Below are 23,961 nucleotides of genomic sequence, written 5' to 3'. Positions count from 1 at the left end.
GTCAAATATTACTCCATTACAAGTAAAAGTTGTAAAGACAGATTTTTACTTAAGTAAAAGTACAGAAGTACTTGCTTTAAAAGTACTTGAGTAAATTTCCTTTTTTATGTCAATGCAATAATAGGTTACAGATTACAAGTTACCCTACTTAAAATGTAATAAGTAGTGTAACTTTTTGATAACTTTATTAAAGTACTGTAACTGATTACATTTGATTACTTTTCTAAATTTCTAATAGTTTCAACTGTTAATCATTTTCAAACATGTAAACCAGGCAGGGTTAACATTACAGTAGTACTGAACACTGATTACTGTCAGACTTTCGAAATCCTTCATCACTTGAATAAAGATTATAATATTTTCATTTTAAAGGAGCCATTGGATGCAAAATATCTTCATTTGCATATAAATGTGTCTTTGCAGTGTGTGCCCTACAATGATAAAAATTCACTCCTTTTTTTTAACCCCCCAAAAACCTAAACTGTCTCAATTATCAAGCCATTTTGATTTTGGAGTGAATACCAGTGCTCTCTTCCACCTTCAATACCACGACTGAGGTGAGACCCTTGAGCAAGGCACCAAACCCCCAACTTTGTTGGTGTGTGTTAATGGTGTGTGTGTTCACTGCTTGTGTGTGTGCGCACTTGGCTGGGTTAAATGCAGAGCACAAATTCTGAGTATGGGTCACTTCACTTCACTTTCACTAATATCGTTTATGTCTGACTGCACGAATCATTTTACTCCAGACTGCTTTCTGAATGAGAGACAATTCAAGGCAAGTTTTGTTGAAAAGTTAAAACTCAAGGATGGGTCAGTACCCATTGTTCATGATCCAGCTGCACCTCCAGAAGAATTAAGTCTCGCGCTTTTTATTTTATTTATTTATTTATTTTTGTTTTGTTTGTTTGTTTTGTTTTTGGCATTCTTGCCTTTATTGTGATAGGACAGATCAAACATGTCAGGAAGCGAAGAGTGGGGGGGATCGGGAAAGAAAAAAACAGTTGATCTTCCCACATGTGAATTGATACATTTGGGCCACTTCAGGCTTACATCCATTTTGTCCGGGCCATAAGAAAGCCAGCAGTGCCATATCATTGCCTTAAGTGGCCCACATCTGCATGCTATCTGGGATTGTTTTTACACTGGAGAGAGGCATTTCACATGTTTTCATTGTGGAAAGAGTTTCACACATCAAAGAGCCTGAAACATTTGCAAACTCATTCTGGAAAAAAATTGCTGTGTCCTTTCCCTTACGAAACAAAAATATATGGGAATATACTGCAACATATAATGCGATATATTACATGATACATTTCCATATATTGGAAACTAGTGCTTGACAATATAAGGCTATGTATTGATACATACACATATATTTAGAAATTAAGAAATACATATTCATTGTTTAATTATTTATTTAGTATATATTGCACATAGATGCTCCCATATAAATGTGAATGTATGTACACATATATACACACACATTCACTGAATGAGTTACAGCAGATTTCTAATTCCCAGCATGCTTTGCTTCTTACTGCTAAAGGAGAGTAAAAATGTTACAATTAAGTGTTATTTCATGTGTTTTTGCTCAATATTAATATGGGGGAGATCTGTTAGTGTTTAATGTTGTAATTGAAATGTAAAAGGGTCTCTGGTGCGTATAAGTTTTATGGGGTCACCATTGTGCAGAGGAGTAGAGCCTGTGCTTAGAATGATGACTGGACAAATATCATTAGATTATATGTTACTTTATTTAAAAAGTAATGATTGTGCAATTTTCAGCGCAGTGATAGTCTGTTCATTAAGTGTTTAGTATGAACAGATGTGCTTATGCTGTTGTAAACTAGCTTTATTTTAATCATGTATATAATAAATGATAAATATAAGAAATATATAGCCCATATCCATATATGTGTGTATAGTCTGCATTAGTAAATATATGTTTAATATATTTTACACATGCAGTACCATATATTATCTATATAAAGTGTATTACTGAATATAAAATTACATATATTATGATATATACTGTAAGTAAATATATTGTAACATATTTTTCAATATATGAAAAGCGGCAATTCCTTATGTATTATTCAATATATTGTAATATATTTACACAATATATTATTCTTTATAATTTTGAATATATTATGTCGTTTAATATATTGATCATTCATATATTAGGAAATATATTTTCTTTGCGTAAGGGTTACTGTGGCCAGAAGTAAAAAAAAAAAAAAGAGTAATTCCAAAAATCACATGTGCATTCACTATGGAGGAAGACAATTTCATTTTGCTTAATGAAATAAAAAAAAATTTTGCCATCACATTTTGAAGCATCTGAAATGTCATGCAAAAGTAAGCCCTTATTTGTGTCCTTTGTGATCTTTAGCAGCGGTTTTCAATTCCAATCCTTGTACTTCAAACGTCTATAGCCATAAGAGATACATACAAAATATGCAGAGCGGGGGACTCGAGGACTGAAATTGAAAACTGCTGAGCTATAGGAAGCTCAGAAGGGAAGACCAAGAGACTCTGGTGTATATTCAGTAGGGTTGAAAACGTGCTGTGTGGCACTGCTAGAGTTGGGGTACTCGATCTTGGACTCAGACTCGAGTTTGAGCTCGAGTCCAATTATGAACAACGGACTCAGGAATTTTTTTGGGGGGGGGCTAAATCACGTTTTAGATTCTAGATTTCAACAACCGCTTAAAAATAACTGCATTTACTATGTACAGATAACCCTGCAAACAAGCCTGCACTGGTCCTTTATGGGCTGCCAGTGCAGGGCCCCTGAGAATTTGCTCATTGGCAAAACGTTGGCCCCTTAGCACTGGCCCTGCACGGGCAGCCCTCACTTAGCCTCCAGGAAGCCTTAGTGCTGTTTTATTGAAAATAATAAAGTTTGAAGTCACCGTTATAGAGGTAAGCGCTTGCTTTAGTTGGGCTCCTGACCCTTGACTTTTTTAACTTAAGTTTTTGTCTGGCTGCTGTAACTGTGTGTTTTTGAAGCACATTTGTTATAGTAAAAGTTGTGATGATAATGATAATAGTAATTACACTTTACCTTTTATAAAAAAGTAAAAAGCACATTTTGGGAATTTAATTAATGTAATGGTGAAAAAAATGGCAAAATAGGCCTACTTGGGGGTAAAATTTGAAAAACCTTTGTTAGGTATTCGGCCTTCGGCCCAGTGTTTCATTTTGTTCGGCTTCGGCCAAGAATTTTCATTTCGGTGCATCCCTATTATTTATACCCAGTGCCGATCCTAGACTTCTGGGGGCCCTACGCAAAACTGTGTAGGCAAGGGAGCGGGGGGGAGGTATGAGTGGTTATGAACGAATGAATGAAACGCATTTGTCCGTGTTTCACTCCGTCTCGAATCGCGCTCGCAAAAAGCGCTTGAGAAACAGTGTCTCTCGGTACGCTTTCAACTCATTTTTTCCCATTACATGCTACGTATTCACATTACATGATTTGACTGATTTTTACGTAGAAAGGGCGACAGCGAACCACATTAAAAGAAATGATCATTCATGTTTTCATAACCGCTGGCCAAATTCAAAAATGAAACTAAAATTAAATCATCTTTGAGAGCAAGGGTGCCCCCTGGTGTTTCGGGGGCCCTACGCAGCTTGCGTATTTTGTGTATAGGGAGGATCGGCTCTGTTTATACCATAGTCCAGTGTTTCCCACAGACTTACACTCTGTTTGTGGCGGCATATATATGCAAACTCATTCTCTACGAGCAGGAGGCGCTGTTGGAGTGGTAGAAATCGAGGTTTCCCCGGTAACGGCTGTGCATAAAGCAGCGCTCCACTCACAAACGCTGCTTTATCAGACATTACATGCAAGATGCCCCTACCCCTACCGCTGAGGTATCTCAGATGAGAAGATCTGTTTATCTTGGCTTTTTATCCTTGCAGCACCAAAGCAGAATTAATATAAGGTAATTATTTTACAACTTCTGTTATTTGAAAAATACCGAGGTCCGGACCTCGGGGACCTCAATGGTGGGTACGGCCCTGGCTGTGACATGTGTAATGACATTTATAAAGATTCTTTGAATGAAGATTCTTTAAAGGTTTTATGAACAGAGAGGTGACTCTTGAGGGACCAGCACTTTAGATTAAGTCAGAAAACAAAAATGTGGTGAGTGAGTCCTGGTGTGAGCTGCTAACAATGAGCTAAAGGGACGCTTCTGGAAGATGGACTCCCAAAACTACTGTCATTCTTTAAACAGTGTTACAACCAGTCAAACAGTCAACCTGCCACAGGCTCTTCTCATAGCCTATAGTTCTATTCAGCAGTCATTGAATCTGTCCTATGCAGGGCCATTGAATGTTGGTCATGATTTTTGGGGAACCAAGTTTTCGGGGCCCCACAGAATGTACACGCTTCTGTCATCTCAGGCCTCAATGGTGTCATTATAATGGTTTCCTATGTGGAAGAGAGAACATTCTTCCTTTTGTTATAATGCAATATTGTGCCAATGTTTTATTGAGAACATAATCTGTTACCTCAACAACATCCTCAAAATGATGCAGTTAAAATGTTATAGCTTTGTTAATACATTAATAGAACATTTAATAAAAATCATTCCATTATCTCATACCTCAATGATATGCTTATAATGCTTTTTTAAATTTTGCCATCACATTTTGAAGCATCTGAAATGTCATGCAAAAGTAAGCCCTTATTTGTGTCCTTTGTGATCTTTAGCAGCGGTTTTCAATTCCAATCCTTGTACTTCAAACGTCTATAGCCATAAGAGATACATACAAAATATGCAGAGCGGGGGACTCGAGGACTGAAATTGAAAACTGCTGAGCTATAGGAAGCTCAGAAGGGAAGACCAAGAGACTCTGGTGTATATTCAGTAGGGTTGAAAACGTGCTGTGTGGCACTGCTAGAGTTGGGGTACTCGATCTTGGACTCAGACTCGAGTTTGAGCTCGAGTCCAATTATGAACAACGGACTCAGGAATTTTTTTGGGGGGGGGCTAAATCACGTTTTAGATTCTAGATTTCAACAACCGCTTAAAAATAACTGCATTTACTATGTACAGATAACCCTGCAAACAAGCCTGCACTGGTCCTTTATGGGCTGCCAGTGCAGGGCCCCTGAGAATTTGCTCATTGGCAAAACGTTGGCCCCTTAGCACTGGCCCTGCACGGGCAGCCCTCACTTAGCCTCCAGGAAGCCTTAGTGCTGTTTTATTGAAAATAATAAAGTTTGAAGTCACCGTTATAGAGGTAAGCGCTTGCTTTAGTTGGGCTCCTGACCCTTGACTTTTTTAACTTAAGTTTTTGTCTGGCTGCTGTAACTGTGTGTTTTTGAAGCACATTTGTTATAGTAAAAGTTGTGATGATAATGATAATAGTAATTACACTTTACCTTTTATAAAAAAGTAAAAAGCACATTTTGGGAATTTAATTAATGTAATGGTGAAAAAAATGGCAAAATAGGCCTACTTGGGGGTAAAATTTGAAAAACCTTTGTTAGGTATTCGGCCTTCGGCCCAGTGTTTCATTTTGTTCGGCTTCGGCCAAGAATTTTCATTTCGGTGCATCCCTATTATTTATACCCAGTGCCGATCCTAGACTTCTGGGGGCCCTACGCAAAACTGTGTAGGCAAGGGAGCGGGGGGGAGGTATGAGTGGTTATGAACGAATGAATGAAACGCATTTGTCCGTGTTTCACTCCGTCTCGAATCGCGCTCGCAAAAAGCGCTTGAGAAACAGTGTCTCTCGGTACGCTTTCAACTCATTTTTTCCCATTACATGCTACGTATTCACATTACATGATTTGACTGATTTTTACGTAGAAAGGGCGACAGCGAACCACATTAAAAGAAATGATCATTCATGTTTTCATAACCGCTGGCCAAATTCAAAAATGAAACTAAAATTAAATCATCTTTGAGAGCAAGGGTGCCCCCTGGTGTTTCGGGGGCCCTACGCAGCTTCAGTGCCGATCCTAGACTTCTGGGGGCCCTACGCAAAACTGTGTAGGCAAGGGAGCGGGGGGGAGGTATGAGTGGTTATGAACGAATGAATGAAACGCATTTGTCCGTGTTTCACTCCGTCTCGAATCGCGCTCGCAAAAAGCGCTTGAGAAACAGTGTCTCTCGGTACGCTTTCAACTCATTTTTTCCCATTACATGCTACGTATTCACATTACATGATTTGACTGATTTTTACGTAGAAAGGGCGACAGCGAACCACATTAAAAGAAATGATCATTCATGTTTTCATAACCGCTGGCCAAATTCAAAAATGAAACTAAAATTAAATCATCTTTGAGAGCAAGGGTGCCCCCTGGTGTTTCGGGGGCCCTACGCAGCTTGCGTATTTTGTGTATAGGGAGGATCGGCTCTGTTTATACCATAGTCCAGTGTTTCCCACAGACTTACACTCTGTTTGTGGCGGCATATATATGCAAACTCATTCTCTACGAGCAGGAGGCGCTGTTGGAGTGGTAGAAATCGAGGTTTCCCCGGTAACGGCTGTGCATAAAGCAGCGCTCCACTCACAAACGCTGCTTTATCAGACATTACATGCAAGATGCCCCTACCCCTACCGCTGAGGTATCTCAGATGAGAAGATCTGTTTATCTTGGCTTTTTATCCTTGCAGCACCAAAGCAGAATTAATATAAGGTAATTATTTTACAACTTCTGTTATTTGAAAAATACCGAGGTCCGGACCTCGGGGACCTCAATGGTGGGTACGGCCCTGGCTGTGACATGTGTAATGACATTTATAAAGATTCTTTGAATGAAGATTCTTTAAAGGTTTTATGAACAGAGAGGTGACTCTTGAGGGACCAGCACTTTAGATTAAGTCAGAAAACAAAAATGTGGTGAGTGAGTCCTGGTGTGAGCTGCTAACAATGAGCTAAAGGGACGCTTCTGGAAGATGGACTCCCAAAACTACTGTCATTCTTTAAACAGTGTTACAACCAGTCAAACAGTCAACCTGCCACAGGCTCTTCTCATAGCCTATAGTTCTATTCAGCAGTCATTGAATCTGTCCTATGCAGGGCCATTGAATGTTGGTCATGATTTTTGGGGAACCAAGTTTTCGGGGCCCCACAGAATGTACACGCTTCTGTCATCTCAGGCCTCAATGGTGTCATTATAATGGTTTCCTATGTGGAAGAGAGAACATTCTTCCTTTTGTTATAATGCAATATTGTGCCAATGTTTTATTGAGAACATAATCTGTTACCTCAACAACATCCTCAAAATGATGCAGTTAAAATGTTATAGCTTTGTTAATACATTAATAGAACATTTAATAAAAATCATTCCATTATCTCATACCTCAATGATATGCTTATAATGCTTTTTTTAAAATTTTATTTTATTTATATATATATTAGGGCTGTCAATAGATTAATCTGATTAAACATTTTATCACACACTGAAATTAAGCACAGTCCATTTATCTTGTTTCAAATGGTTATTTTGTCATCATTTGCTATATTCAGCAAAGTAAACCAAAAGATTGAAGGGTGATTCTCAAAAATCTGTATTTTCTGCAAGCGTTTCTCAGGATAAATGTAGATGTCTTTCCAAAAAAGGACTCCAAAAGAACTCCAAAACTCCAAAAGGATACTGCAAAAGGACACCAAAGAACCAAATGATATAAGGAGCCCATATGAGCACATATGAAAGAAAAAAAATGCAAAAAAAAAAATATATATCTGAATTGTATAGTATGTGTACAGCGCAACAGCAAATAGCTTTTTTTACATTTTAGAGAAGTCAAGTTGCTTAACCACAATCTCTGATGTAATCAGCCTGGTTTCCTTTATATTAGCGCTGTTTTGGACGAATTGTTTGAATGCATTCTGGATAATTGGACTGAAAACTTTCCCGGAGTTTAGCATCTTAAAATTATCTGATCGCAAGCAGAGAAGCAACAGTAATTTTGCGTTAACTGCATTACATTATTTTAACGCGTTAAAGTTGAAGGTGATGATCCTTCATCCAGCAAGAAATGTCTGTTAGACAAGCTGAGATGCGTGCAGCTATCGTCAGATCACCAGCATGGAATGAGAGGTAGAGTTGAGTGTCAATAGCATAGCAGTGATATGAAAAGCCATGTTTCTGAATTACAGAAGGAAGAAGGGAAACCGGTTTGTAGTTCTCTAAAAGAGATGGGTTAAGGGTGGGTTTCTTATATATATATATATATATATATTTAATTTTTGTATAATTTGTTACCTAAATAACATCCTCAAAACATCCTCAAAATGATGCAGTTAAAATGTTATAGTTTTGTTAACACTTCCCATTATGAGAACGTTTTATGAAAACATTTTGGTATCTCAGACCTCAATGATATCCTTATAATGTTTTCCTAATGTGGCTGAGAGAATGTTCTTCATTTGTTATCATGAAACATTGTGCCAATGTTTTATTAAGAATATTGTATAATGTTAGCTAAAAAAATAAAAAAATCCAAAACATCCCTAAAATGTTGCAGTAAACATGTTATATCTTTGTTCACACTTAACATTATAGGAACGTTATTTGAAATGAAAAAATATCCTCAAAACATTCTTTAAACATTTCATTCAAATGTTTTATTTAAAACATGAAGCAAACTTGTACAGAATATTAGAAAATGTTCATAAATGTTCCCTGCTAGCTGGGGATAAATATTAAATTTTTACAAATCATTTGATGTTAAAACATTTATCACATCCCTTACAGAAAAAAAAACTTGAATTTCTGATGTTTTCCATGTGATCACGTGTGGACAACAAAAAACCCAATGAATGCTGATGGATCTTTCTTTTTTATAGCAATTGCCTTCTTTCATCATGATTCATTTTTATGCCCTTTCCCTTCACATTTCTCACAAATTTTTTTTTAAAAGATTTACTGGAAATTAAATAATTTTACTTTCATTTTAGACCTTATGGAAGAGAATAAGGAGAGTGAAGAAACTTATGTCAGAACAAGAAAAAAAATTTTTTTTTTCAGTTTTTTAAACCGAAATAAAGACTCAAAACAGTTTTCCATACAAAGAACCTAAACTTAACATTTCTTTCACATGTGAGCAATGTGGGAAGAGTTTCCAACAAAAAGGAAACTTACATTTAAATTCAATAAGTATTTGGTCATTAATATTATTTTTTGTAAAAAAACAAACAAACAAACAAAAAGCAGCACTGTATTGGTTAAACTATTGTATCCATGTTCCTTGTTTATAGCCATGATATTCCAGAATGTGGCTGCAGTTATTATCGCTGTCAATTACAAATTTGCTAGTGACATGGGATTTACTTTATGATCTGTTGAAAAAAGTTTTAATAAAAAAAACTGAACAATTTATGTTTCATTATCCAGTAATAATAATAATAATAATAATAATAATAATAATAAAAACCTAAGCAATAATTGAAAAGTTTAATATTTCTCACTACGTGAACGTGACTGAAGTTACATATGAAAAGTGTGACGATCAGGATAAAAACAACAGCCACGTGTCACGCTCGACGTGTCAATAGTCCACTCGTCAATAGGGGGCGGTAATGCACTTATATGTGTACGATCCGACGTAACACAAGAAGATGACGTCACCACTGGCGTCATCAGTCAGCGTTTGTCTCCTGAGGTAAGACAATCAGTTCACTGTGCTTCATATAATTGTACAATTATAAAAACAGTTTGGTAAAGCAGCATTTTACAGAGTCATTCTGTATCGTTTTCATCTGGTTCAGCGCTATTTGTGCGTCTTTTCTGGCATCTGCTGTCTGAAATAAACGTTCAGCCTAGCAGACAACAACAATGTGAGGAACGTTAATGCTAAATACATTTAAGAGCGATAATGGTATTGTTTTTGAATGTCACTTGATCAAAAGTCAAAGTACGATCTGTGAGGGGAATTAATGGGAGTCGAACTTGATTTGTTTTCAAACAAATTCACATATTCTATGTATTTATTTTTTGGCTGTGGGTTAATGCATTTTTAGCATGATCTATTTTGACATGAAGAGGCTTGCTTGATTGTAACACTAAATTTGATGATGAAAGCATTGAATTGATAACTGGTTTATTTTTTACAGCAATTCACCTACAGTTCAGTGTTTTCAAAGCAGTTTACCAATAAATGCTGGAATGTTCCCATTAGCCTAAAATTGAAGAAGATAAAGTTGGTGTGAGAAAATTGAAAACATGGATGAGCCCTGCGGAATAAAACAGGAAGATATTGAACAACAAATAGGTTGGTGTTTGTTCTTAATTCTTTACGGTTATAAAACTTAAAGCTGCAAAAACAAATTTTGGAAGAAAAAAAGATTTTCTTCCTTAGTATTGTTGTCTTGTTTTCTAGTATAAATATAAAAATATTCTTGAATCAGGATGCATTTACTTGAAGTAAAATGACTTGAGACACAATGTCTTGTTTCCTGAAAAAAATGTCCAAATTGTGTTTTGCTTAAAACAAGCAAAAACATCTGCCAATGGGGTAAGAAAAATAATCTTGTTTAACCTTTGAATTAAGATTCTTTTTTCTTGCCCCATTGGCAGATATTTTTTGCTTGTTTTAAGCAAAAACTAACACAATTTGGATAATTTTTTCAGGAAACAAGACATTGTGTCTTAAGTCATTTTACTTGTCAAGTAAATGCATCCTGATTCAAGAATTTTTAGATATTTATACTAAAAACAAGACAAAAATACTCTTGAAATATACACTACTATACTACACTAAAAATACAAAAATATACACTACTGCTCAAACGTTTGGGATCACTTAGAAATTTTATTGTTTTCCATGGAAACACACATGAAATTAGTCTGAATAGGAAATATAGCAAAAGAACAGGACATGCTGACATTGTCAGAGTTAGAAATAATGATTTTGATGGAAATGATGAATGTGTTCTTCAAACTTTGCCTTCATAAAAAAAACAAACACCTTTTGCAGCAACTACAGCCTGGCAGACCTTAGGCATTCTAGCTGTCAATTTTTCAAGGTAACCTATGTGATTTCACCCCATGCATCCTGGAGCACCTCCCACAAGATGGATTGGCTCGATGGAGTCTTCCTCCGGACTAGGGATGCTCCGATCAGGATTTTTGCAGCCGATACTGAGTACCGATTTCTTGTCATGGTGATCGGTCGATACTGATGCCGATTCTGATGCTTCAAGCTTTATATAACTGATATGTAAGCTCTCTGATCACCGCTAACCTTTTTTTCAGATAAAGTAATACTATAAATGTTGCCTTTGTTATATTTTTACAGTAATTATGTAATATATGTAATGTAACTTGTTTTAACACCGTTCTAAATAATGACAAAAAAGTATTCACTATACAGTGAACATTTTAATATGCCTTTAAAATGGGGTTTATGCATATCAGGATACTTAATATAAGACAAAACTAAATAAACAAAATGGAGCAGTCTGATGCAACCCACAAGGTTTATTTAAACATTGTCCAATAGCAAACTGTGAAGGACAAAATAAACATTAAATCTCCTAAAATGGAGAAGTCTGACATTTAATATCCCAAAAGAACAAATTGTTATAATTTGCAGAGGTGGGAATTTCAAGTCACAAGCAAGTCTTCAAGTCATATCCCAAGTACTCAAAAGAGTTAAAGTTAATGTTAATGATGTAATTAAGTGACTAATTAAATGATGATTGTGCATTAGTAATGAACACCTGCTGTTAACAATCAACATCACTGAAGAAAAGAGAAACACAAGAACTACATCTGACTTTAGCCACAGCCTTGGATGAAATCAACACATACACACACACACACACACACACACACACACGATGCCACCATAATTGTGGTCAAGGTTTGCTTTAGTTGGTCTCTTGACACTTTTACTAATTCCAAAATTATTTGTTTTTAAGCAATTGCAATGTTGTTTCAGAGCAAACGTTCATGCATTGCTGAATCAAAACCTCAAAGTAGCAGATGAGCTTACATTTTCTGCATATAACTCATGATGAATGAACTTACATAAATTAAGTTTATTGACTGACCTTCAACTATTCCTGAACTGAAAGAAAAAAAAATCTCACTAAACAAATGCCTTCGTAAGGCTTTGATATTGAAAAAGAGAAAAATGTATGAGCTCAGACTTTTAGACATGAACACTTATCATATGATCCTCAACAGTGGTGACAATAATTATTCATACTGCAGTGCATGATGGGAGTTTTTTACTATGGTGTTACCCAGCATGCATTGCAGCATGAAACATTTTGTTGATTGTCACCATTGTTGAGATTCATATGCTGGTTATTGATGTCTGTGTGTGTCTAAATAATGCTGGTGTAAAAATTTGTATATGCATTGCATAGATTAAAATTTATTCACTGTAGCTACTAGAGCAGCACTTTGTTTGCATGCTGTAGTGTCACAGAACTGATTATACAAAACCTAAACTTATAAACAAATAATAAAAATATTTTGATTATGATCTGGCTAGCTCACGGTGACTTTATCATCATGTAAAAACAGCTAATAGCTGCATAGCTCTAATTTCTCTGCTTTACAACATCTCATGCATTGCTACAGAGAGAGATCTAGCACCAAAAGTGAAGGGTCAAGAGCCCAACTAAAGCAAACACTGATCTCCATGATGGTGAAATCATTTTAACTTTTAACCAGTAAAACATCAACATCTGATCCTCTGTAATTCTCAATAACAGCAAGTGTTCATCACTAATGCACAATCATCATTTAATTAGCCACTTAATTATCTCATTAACTTTAACTCCTTGAGGACTTGGGATATGACTTGAAGACTTGCTTGTGACTTGAAAGTTCCACCTCTGATAATTTGTATTAAACATTGTCCAATGTTAGAGAGAGAACAAAATAAATAAAAATATTTAAACTCCAACATGGAGAAGTCTGATGTAACTCATATGGCTTAATTAAACACTGTCCAATATAAGACTGAAGAGGAAAAAATAAATAGAATCATTTAAACTCCAAAAAGAACAAAATGGAGTAGTCTGATACAAAAAAAAAAACTAACTAACAGGAATATGATTTAAGTGATTGTCAAGCTGCAGAGTAGTCCTTTGGCCCCTTCCTACTTAATTAGGTAAGGCAAGTTTTTCTTTATGAAAAACACCAGGGAATCTCCAGATTTTGGGATGACAGGCTCAGAGAGGTACAGATTTATCTCAGGTGCTGCCGAATCTCTTTGGCTGTAAGCATTGCTGCCACTGGTGTTCTTGAGAATTTCCTCATGCATCTGCTGCAAAGAACTAGATGGAAGAGCTTTTAGTGTCGCCACAGTTTCTCCCATCTTCTCACCAGAGCTATGGCCCCGCCTCACTCGTACATCCAGCGCTTCCCCGAGCAGTCTGTGTGCCTCTGGTTTTATCTGATCATCATAATATCTATTCTTGTATCTTTTTTTAGAGAAGGAAAAAATAACCATCATTGCTAAATTTCAATTACATTAGCCTAAAATTATACTATACTATTTCATTTAATACTTTCACATACTACAACACATTTGTCACACTCAAAGCCTTTTTTTGTTTTACAGTTTTTTTTAATTGCTTTGGCGCAATTTTCACAAGCAACTGGTACATTTTCAAGACTCTTAGTACTAATATCCCAACAGATCATCAAAAGTGCACTGTTTTTGTGTTAGTACAATACACACAATCACAAAATATCCTTTTCACTACACAAAATAAGTGTTTCATCTATATAAATGTTTCATTCACAGTAACTGCCTTTCATAAAGCTATTACTATATCAAACTTTTCATTAGCATGACTTCTCATTCAGTTTAATACATTTATCTATTATTTAATCTAACTCATCTTTATGGTTAATCATTGAATCATTTGGTGCATCTATAAATATAGATTCAATAGATATTTAGTTTCTATAGCATGTGATTGCAATTTAGGGATAACCAAATGCACTGAATTATTTTTACACTAAAAGTGATTTATCTAAGATGATAACCACTATTTTGTAAGGGTTTTTGTAAGCTGTCGACCCAAAAAACGAGCGGTTAGGACACAAATAGTTGTAGATGTCGGGGTATTTCACGTTGGGCCATTCAGTTGGATCATTTCTCAAACAAAAGGAAGGTTAGGAAAAGGGGCACTGACATAGACCAATACAATTTAGTTTCTTAATATTTCTCCTCCCCTCAGGTTCACATAGGGTGGTGAAATAATCCTTTGACATGGTTAAAAATAATGAATGGTCTTGTCGTCGATTACGTTTCTCTTCAGTGGGCGCGGTTCTCAGAGTAATATGACATGTTGCGCTCTACTTTTGTGTCCTAAACGCTCATTTTTTTGGGCCGACAGCTTATAAAAACGTAGTTCTGGCAATTGCCTGTATTACTGTAATTATTTCAACAACAAAGGTGATTTGAAACATGAATCTTGCATTGTTTGCTCTTGAATGAACTGATTGTTAAAAGTACTAAATTGAAAGAAGATCATACTGTTGTGTTTTGGTGATTAATTCAAATGTTCTCAATACATATCACAATGATCTTGTGTTTTGAAACAATGATGAAAATATGTGCAACTACAATTAAATCATGAGATCAAGTTTTGAAAGAATGACTAGTGGTGTTACAAGTGTGATCGGTTTAAAGGTTTGTACTGAGTTTTGAAAATGTACACCTTACTTGTGAAAATAGTACCAAACCAATAAAAAAAAAAAACTGTAACTTGACGTGTACAATACCATAAGTATATGTAACCCTGCCTGTGTAAACCCAGCTAAAGTAATTGATTTACCGTTTTCTACATACAATTTCATATTTAAATGTTTTAAATAGGGCTGTCAAGTGATTAAAAAAAAAACAATCTAATTACATAATGTGCCAATTAATTAATCAAATTAATCTCAAATTAATGAGATTAATTAATTAACATGCACATCATGTGCCGATTAAAGATAATAGTTATTATCTTTAATTTAGAAAATCGTTAATTTAGAAAAAAAAACACTGAATAGACATTACAAAAAAGTAGCTGAAATATAAGTAGCTTTAGAAAGAAATATTTTATTTCAACATACAAAAATACAAATAGTGAAATATGACATTATTTAAAAAAATAAACGATACTCTAAATATAAAACTAAAAGCGCCAGTAGGTGGTGGCAAATCCCTGTCTTAAGTGAGTCATTCATTCATTCATTCATTCAAACAATTCGTTCAAGTGGCTGATTCATTCAGAAATGAACTGCTTTTATGAATGGTTCACTGAATCATTGATTCAGTCGATTCATTTAAAAACGTGGATTCATTAATGAAACACCGCTGTGTTGATCAGAGACGCACAACAGTTCTCCTTGGGCTTTATATTCGTTGGCGAAATTACTGACAATGTGTCTAAAATGTAATTATGTGAATTCTTTACCTTATCTTCATTTTTAGGTAAAAACTTTTATGTAACCTATTTTTGTCTTTCTACCAGTACCAGCCAATGATGATTCTGATAGAAAACAGGCAGTATTTGTTATAGTAACACATGCAACTTTCACGTGCATCTGACTGACAGAAACGTGAAATAAATATTTCACGTTTTTTTTATAAATATTTAAAAAATATTTTAGTAAATAAATACTGAACTTGTATTTCAGTGTTGCTATTAATATTATGGTCATTTTAGCAGATAGTTTGTTCAGTAAATTCAGTTCAGCAGCATTAAGTTGAAGAGTGTAAAATTTATCACTCGACTGAATCTACACATGCATTTTAGGTGTTCCTGCTCTGTCCAAGCAATAAATGCACATCTTTAAATGAGCGCTGTAGTGTATTCTTCAACCGCTCAGGTAATGTCAATACGACCCATTTCAGGGGCTGCCAAAATTATAGTTTAAAATCAGTCAGGGCTATAAAACTGCATATTAATATTTACAAGTAAATGTCTATCCATATTATGCGTAGGCTAGCCTTCTTTCATTCTGACCCCCCTACATCTAGTTTTGACGTCCATCAGGGGGGATCAAGCCTTCTTTAGGGGGGTCAGACCCCCCCAAACCTCCCTGTAATTCGCACCCTGCATAAAATCATCCTATATAATGTAATATAATGTTAAAAACATTGTGAAAATATAATCTTGATATATTTAATAGCCTATTGACTGAATAAGACCATTTCAAAGATTAAAATCATAGGGAAATTAATTTAAAAAATGAAACTCTGATGCTCGTCATCTCATGCGATCTCATTAGATTGAGATTTTAGGCTGGATTTCACAGACAGGGTCACATACTATATGAAATATATCATATACATTATATCTACAAAATTAATTAAGACCTTCCTAGGATCAAGGACCGTAGACACAACATACACTGGTTCCCTATCAATGTTTGATAACCTTACAACAGCTTCGAGAAGTGTTTGTTTCTATGTTTTTACTCCATGGTCCGAGTCGGAATCTCTCGCAAGGAGACACTTCAGGGCTCTGATAGATGGGATGACATCAGCCACAGATGATCTTAATGAGCTAATCTCTTTGGTCAACTCTTCAAAAGGTGCAAGAATGGAAACCATATTTTCAATTAATTTACATTTACATTTAGTCATTTAGCAGACACTTTTATCCAAAGCAACTTACAAATGAGGACAATAAAAGCAGTCAAAACTAACAAAAGAGCAACAATATATAAGTGCAAATGACAAGTCTCGGTTAGCCCCGGGCAGTTTTAGCAATGTGGTCTGAGAAATTCAGCTTATCATCAATCACAACTCCAAGGTTTCTAGCTGTTTTTGAAGGAGTTATGGTTGATGAACCTAACTGGATGGTGACATTTTGATAAAGTGATGGGTTTGTTGAAACCACAAGCAGTTCTGTCTTAGCCAGGTTGAGATGAAGGTGATGGTCCGTCATCCAACAAGAAATGTCTGTTAGACATGCTGAGATGTGAGCAGCTATCGTCGGATCATCAGGATGGAATTTCCACTGTGTTGCATTGAGATACGGGATGTCATAGTCAGCTGTGTATGCCATTAATGCACGTTTGTGTTCCAGCAGAGTGTTGAGCATATAGTAAGTACTATTCCATCGTGTGTCGACGTCCTGCTGCAACCTTTTAGGAGATTGGCCAAGTTGTTTTTGAATATCTCCTAAATGCGAGTATGCTTGGGGCGAATGCTTAAAATGCCCAACAATGCGCTGGCTAATAGCCACAGCATCACAGATAGCCCGCTGTGATAGGACTCCCTCGTGAACCACTAAGTGGAGAGTATGTGCCATGCACGGCACGCTGCGTAAGTTGCAGTCTCTCATGGCCTTTGCTATATTCCTTGCGACATGCACTTTCTCTTCAGGTATGTCCCAAGCCTGCAACATGTCTTTATATGTCGCGACTAAAGCCTCAGCAGTGTGTGCGCCAAGAAATTCCTGGGAGTGGAGAATCACTTTTTTTCAAAGTTTTCAGTTATCCACTGCGCTGTCAAACTTAATATGGACATAGGGGATACGCTAGAGCTCCAAATGTCCATTGTTAAACTCACCACGGTCACATTTTTGTGAAGTAGACTGTTTATGTGGCTGTTGACGATTTGATATAACTCTGGGAGAGCTACATCGGTAAAATATTTGCGCCGTGGCAGTTGATATCGTGGTCCAAGATGTGCAATAAGGTGTTTAAATCCAATGTCTTCTGTGACTGACAGTAGAGGTCTGCAAGCCCGTCGGGTCCCGACACACTGAGTCCATTCGGGCCGGGCTCTGGCCATTTATTTATTTTTTTTTGCAAATCGGGCTCGGGTCGGACTCGGGCTCATTTAGCTTTTCTCCTTTTATTGTGCCCATTAGGGATATGCCGGTATCAAATTTTCATCAATATCGTGCATACTCATTACCGTGATATATCGCATTACCGAATACCGGCACAAGTCTAGTGCCCATAGGCCTATAGATGGGCTCGGGCCGGTAATTCTGTCGGACACTGCGTCTCGGGCCAGGGCCGGGCTAGGGCCTAAATTTGAAGCCCGTGCAGGGCTCTAACTGACAGCGGCTGGTTGTCAATACATACAAATTCCATTATCTTTGCGGTTATAGCCTTAGCTTTCTTGCTGTCTGGTGTGTAAAGTTTGTGTTTTTTCAGAACGTCTGTAATGGATGGCTGAGTGAGAGTCGCATTACTAGTTACCGTTGCCTTTTTTGCAGTTGCCAGTTTTTCGTATTCGCCATACATCTCGCAGTGGCTCGTTCTTACGTGCCGAATCAGGTTCGTTGTATTAAATGTTTTGGACAATGCTCCTCCACGTGAGATTTCTTTGGAACATAAACGGCAAACAGCGAATTTTTCATTTTTTCTCGAAATGTCATAGTAATTCCACACCGGCGATGACATGACTGCGGCGCCAAATCATTTACGTCCCCACACATCATCTACGTCCTGACGTGTTGACGTCATCAAATTGCGATCGTTTCGTGAGATCGGTCAAGTTTAGTGAGCCATAAAATGTGATTATCAGCCGATACCGATCTCCGGCCGATCGATCGGAGCATCCTTACTCCATACCATATGGTCAAGCTGCTCCACAACAGCTCAATAGGGTTCAGATCCGGAGACTGTGCTGGCCACTCCATTACAGTCAGAATTCCAGCTGACTGCTTATTCTTCAAATATTGCTGACACATTTTGGAGGTGTGTTTTGGGTCATTATCCTGTTGTAGGATGAAATTGGCCCCAATCATGTGCTGTCCACTGGGTATGGCATGGCGTTGCAAACTCTTGTGATAGCTTTCCTTCCTCAAGGTCCCTTCCACTCTGTACAAATCTCCTATTTTACCACCTCCAAAGCACCCCCAGACCATCACGCTGCCTCCACCATGTATTGTTCTAGCATCTTTTCATTTGTTCTGCGTCTCACAAATGTTCTTCTGTTTGATCCAAAGACCTCAAACTTGGACTCATATGTCCACAACACCTTCTTCCAGTTTTCCAGTGTCCAATGTCTGTGCTCTTTTGGCCATCTCAGTATTTTGTTTTTATTGGCCAGTCTGAGATACGGCTTTTTCTTGGCAATTCTGCCATGAAGTCTAGCATCCTGAAGTCTGTTGATGTGGACACTGGTGTTTGACGGGTACTATTTAGTGCAGCTGCCAGTTGAGAACCTGTGAGGCGTCTTTGTCTTAAACTACACACTCTCAGATATATTTGTCTTCTTGCACAGTTGTGCATCGGGGCCTCCCACTCCTTTTTCTGTCCTTGTTAGAGCCAGTTTGTGCTGCTCTCTGAAGGGAGTAGTTAACAGCATGATAAGAAATTTTACGTTTCCTTGCAATTTCTCGCATTGAGTAGCCTTCCTTTCTAAGGACAACAATAGACTGACGGGTCTCTAATGAAAGTTCGTTCTTTGAGCCTGTAAACAAACAAACAACCGCTGATGTTCAGATACTAAACTAACCTAAAGAATGCCATGCTCCCTTGTTTGCTCTATTAGTACAATGGTTCTCAGCTGTGCAACACAATTGCAAAAGGGTTTTCTCATAATCAATTAGCCTTATAAAATGATTAACTTGAATTAGCAGCCATACCAGGAGATTGATGCAGAGGACTGACAATTGCTAATAATAGGCCTCTATGCAAAAATGTAGATCATTCTTAAACAATTAAAATTAATCAGATAATTTTTTGTGAAATGGATAAAATTGTTTGTGAATTGCATGAAAATGTGTTTTTCTTTGGAAAACAAAACAATTCGCAAGTGATCCCAAACTTTTGAGCGGTAGTGTATATTTTGTATATACTCTAGGTCAATGATTGATTGATTGATTTTTGTTCATTAAAAAAAAACTTTTCTGTACTGCAGCTTTAAAGCAAATAATATCCAGGTAACTATTCATGAATTGGGCACAAAATGGAGCCTAGAACCCAATTTTCTTACCAAATATTATCTGAACCATTTTATATTTATTTATATTACTAAAATTTTAAACATTTTACATCCCTGACTTAAAATATAATTAATGAAATATATAGTTAGTAGTTCTCATTACAAAAATGTGCAATCTGTAATGTTTAAAAATAATAATTCAGTAATTCAATTGAATGCATCAGAACGTTCATATTTCTACTGTCAGGATTTCCTTTCACATTTCTCTCTTTGATTTTTAATTTAAGTTTATTTATTTTAGTAATGTTTTAGTGATTTGCTGAAAATCAAACTTTTGAAACATTTGAAACTTTTTTTAACTTTCATTTTAGACCTGATAGAAGAGAACAAGGAGATTGAAGAACTAGTTGAAGCAGGGGAGAAACATCTGGTCAAAACTGAAGAGATATCCTGGAGTTCCTCATTGAAAAACGACAATATATGTTTCACTTGCTTTCACTGTGGAAAGAGTTTCTCATGCAAGCAAAATCTTGAGCTTGACATAATATTTCATTTTGGAGGGAAGCCATATGCATGTGATGAGTGCGAGAAGATTTTCACAATAAAAGGAAACCTTATTGAACACATAAAAATTCACACTGCAGAGAAGCCACACACATGGGATCAATGTGGGAAGAGTTTCCCACAAAAACAAAACCTTGATGAACATAAGAAAATCCACACTCTGGAAAGGCCATGCGAATGTGATCAATGTGGGACGAGTTTCCCATATAAAGGACACCTTGACAAACACATGAGGATCCACACTGGAGAAAAGCCGCACAAATGTGACCAATGTGGGAAGAGTTTCGCACAAAAAGGAAACCTTACCGTACACAAGAATATCCACACTGGAGAGAAACCATATGCATGTGATCAGTGTGGGAAGTGTTTCATACAAAAAGTGCCTTTTAATGATCACATGAAAATCCACAGTGGAGAGAAGCCATATGCATGTGATCAGTGCGGGAAGAGTTTCGCACAAAAAAGAAACCTTAACGAACACATGAAAGTCCACACTGGGGAGAAGCCGTTCACATGTGATCAGTGTGGGAAGAGATTCACACATAAAGGTAACCTTAATGAACACATGAAAATCCACACTGGAGAGAAGCCATATGCATGTGAACAGTGCGGGAAGTGTTTCATACATAAAACAAGCCTTAACGAACACATAACAATTCACACAGGAGAGAAACCGCACACGTGTGCTCAATGTGGGAAGAGTTATGCACAAAAAGGAGGCCTTAAAGAACACATGAAAATCCACACTGGAGAAAAGCCATACACATGTGATCAATGTGGGAAGAGTTTTAGAAAATCAGGCGTTTTTAAAGTACATCTGCTTAGTCATTCTAGAGAAAGGCTATATAGCTGTGATCAATGCGGTAAAAAGTTTTTTAGGGCAGATTTTCTGAAGGATCACCTGAAGGTTCATACAAAGGAGAAACCTTATGTATGTTCTTTGTGTGGAAAGAGTTTTAGTCAGATGGGTACTTTAAAATTACACCAGAAAAGACACAGCGGTGTGAAGGATCATGTTTGCTCTAAATGTGGTAAGGCTTTTTTTACAGATGGTGCACTGAAAGTGCACAGGACAGTTCACACTAGAGAAACACCTTACAAGTGTTCACACTGTGACAAGAGCTTCAAACGCTCAGAATATCTGAGGATACATGAGAGGATCCACACTGGAGAGAAGCCGTATCACTGCCCAACATGTGGGAAGAGTTTCACTCATTTTTCTTCTCTAACCGCTCATAAAAAAACCCACATGTCTGAAATGATAGAGTAATTACAGAGTAGTAGTTTTGAGTTCTGATCTGTAAGACTGCATAAAGCAAGTATATTGATAATTGATTAATCAAAGATTATTAGAACAAGTAATGAACTGATTGATTATTTCAGAAGAATATTTGAAGAGTTAATTTGCAAAAACGGATAACTCCGTTTTTAACAATTCTCAGGAATTATGCTTTTTCATTGTGCATTCCAATTAATCTCAATCAAATTGCAGTTGGGTTATTTAATATTGATAATTCATTTTAAATATTAAATTTAATATTAATATTGCAATAAAACACAATAAAAACATGATAACATATTAAAAAACATGATTTTTGAAAATAAAAAACCCCCGGAGTTTTTGTTTTTGCAAATAAACTCTTCATTTTTTTTATTAATCGATTTATTGTTCTAATCATTTTATTATCATTATTCATAACAGTTTTTCCCCAGGCCATATCCCACCTGAACAACACATAACACCTCAGTACTGTACATCTGTAAATAACTCCTCAAACCTTCATCTGTAAATAGCACATATGCACATTCACAGTTCTGTCAATGGACATTTTTCCTTTTTCTGTATATTTTTATTACTATTGTTATTTAATATTTGAGAGAGTAGACACATTATAGTGTTTTATTACCTTCATTTTATGTATCTCTGAACTATGTTTGTACTTTCTGTACTGGAAGCTCCTAACACCAAGACAAATTGCTTGTGTGTGTAAACACAACTGGCAATGAAGCTCTTTCTGATTCTGATTCCGATTAATTTGTCTTTCTATGTTTTTTAATTTATATCACTTAGGGTGGGTTGCACCAACAAGGATTAAATTAAGCAAAGTTTACAACAAATCAAGGATTTGTTGATGGGTTTTATTTTAAATCAAGTTGTGTTGCACCACTTAATTTTAAACACAGATTAACAAATCGGGGATTAGAATTCTAACCTGCGATTAAAATCTTCAGCTACGATTAATTTTCTACGCCATGATGAATTCACCATGTAATTAAACAGCAACAGTGTTAATATTCCTTATCCTAAAACTGTCTCTGACATAAGTTGTTTTGTCGATAAAGGAAATAAACTTGTGAAATGCCAGCCGTCTTTATAAACTGCTATGTAAAGAGACCGTTGATCAAACATCTGATCAAGCAAGCAATGAAAACATTGAGGTAGTGCATACGGATTTACATAGATCGATTACAAAACTATACGGGTATTCAAGGGCAGGCTATAAGATGGTTTAGATCCTACCTGTCCGATCGCTACCACTTTGTTTATTTAAACGGGGAGTCATCTCAATTATCACCAGTAAAATATGGAGTGCCACAAGGATCTGTCCTAGGTCCTCTGCTATTTTCAATCTATATGTTGCCCCTTGGTAATATTATCAGAAAATACAGGATTAGTTTTCACTGTTATAGTTGAGTATCATCAGCATATCTCAACAAGACCAGATGAAACTTGTACTGCAGTTATATCTGATCAAATGCACATTATTATTCTTTAGCTTGGTTTAAACAAATCAATTTTGGTTGGTTGGAAAAAGCAGCTTTGCTAATTATGTCTCTATTTGTTTCTCTGTTTTTGCGTAACTAGGATGACTAATAGGGATGGTTTACTAAACTTATTGCAGTATTCCACTGTATTGCTTAGATAGGTATAACATTGGAGTATTGAATAAGCCAAATACAAGTCTTCCTGATCTCTCTCTCACACACACACACACACACGTTTACTGTAGTTACACAAACAATTTTACTGTTTGCTTTTCTAGTACAACCCTCTTTCTTTAGCTCAAGTATGCAAACCTCTTTGCACATGCACTGTAATATGTATTATATTGAAAGTTAAATTTTCAAATGAAAATGGCAACATGATCGTTTCATAAAGTATTAGTTCATCTATATGAACTTAAGGCCTAAGGGTTTCATTTTCGCTGGAAGAAACAGCTGTAGTGTGATGAGGGAACGCAGCAAAAACTTTACAGTAGATGGGAAACTGATTGCTCCCCCATTATATTTTGTAAACTGTATTTATGACAAAGAACTGCACAGTTGCAGATATTATAACAATCTATCGATAAACACACCTTGTCCTCTGTTTCTCGCTCTGCGTCGCCGTGGTCTGCGGACTGAAGAATGCGCTGAAAGATGGGGAGGAGCCGAAGTCTGCCGCTGTTTTCATATGAAATTTAAAGGGGACTGAGGCGATCACGAATTCATGTACAGTTTATGGAGCTGATCGCAAAATTTTTAGGGGGGCTGAGTAGTCATTTTAGGGGGG

General features: G+C 36.4%; 1 protein-coding gene and 1 long non-coding RNA gene across 6 annotated transcripts in view; one reads left to right on the top strand and one right to left on the bottom strand.

Annotated features, from left to right (window-relative positions):
• Positions 1-8,327: 8,327 nt before the first annotated feature.
• LOC107723146 (uncharacterized) overlaps positions 8,328-23,961 on the bottom strand; it is an 18,265-nt gene continuing 2,631 nt past the window's right edge. The window contains exons 2-3 of the long non-coding RNA XR_001637897.1: positions 23,369-23,372; positions 8,328-8,339 (exon numbers count right to left, since the gene is read on the bottom strand). This is a non-coding gene — a long non-coding RNA (uncharacterized LOC107723146). The remainder of the gene's footprint in view (positions 8,340-23,368; positions 23,373-23,961) is intronic.
• Positions 9,586-21,825, top strand: LOC107723142 (zinc finger protein OZF-like). 5 transcript variants are annotated; one of them, XM_016531672.1, is made up of 4 exons: positions 9,586-9,635; positions 10,087-10,244; positions 20,216-20,905; positions 21,074-21,825. In XM_016531672.1, the coding sequence occupies exons 2-4, from the start codon at positions 10,196-10,198 to the stop codon at positions 21,676-21,678; spliced, it is 1,344 nt and encodes a 447-aa protein (XP_016387158.1). In that variant the 5' UTR covers positions 9,586-9,635; positions 10,087-10,195; the 3' UTR covers positions 21,679-21,825. The 5 variants fall into 5 exon arrangements, 3 of the variants coding, with proteins under 3 accessions (XP_016387158.1, XP_016387156.1, XP_016387157.1); XR_001637895.1 differs by lacking the exons at positions 20,216-20,905; positions 21,074-21,825 and adding an exon at positions 10,950-11,515; XM_016531670.1 differs by having other exon boundaries at positions 20,216-21,825.

The sequence above is a fragment of the Sinocyclocheilus rhinocerous genome, unplaced genomic scaffold, assembly GCF_001515625.1.
Source record: "Sinocyclocheilus rhinocerous isolate Xijiao unplaced genomic scaffold, SAMN03320098_v1.1 scaffold1867, whole genome shotgun sequence".
NCBI classification, from domain to species: Eukaryota; Metazoa; Chordata; class Actinopteri; order Cypriniformes; family Cyprinidae; genus Sinocyclocheilus; species Sinocyclocheilus rhinocerous.
This window is presented reverse-complemented; position numbering and strand designations above follow the sequence as displayed.

Bases quoted from the DNA above. Each gene is read 5' to 3' on its own strand.
- LOC107723142 (XM_016531670.1), top strand. From the start codon at position 10,196: ATGGATGAGCCCTGCGGAATAAAACAGGAAGATATTGAACAACAAATA. The intron at 10,245-20,215 runs GTTGGTGTTTGT...CTTTCATTTTAG, and splicing joins AGATATTGAACAACAAATAG to ACCTGATAGAAGAGAACAAG.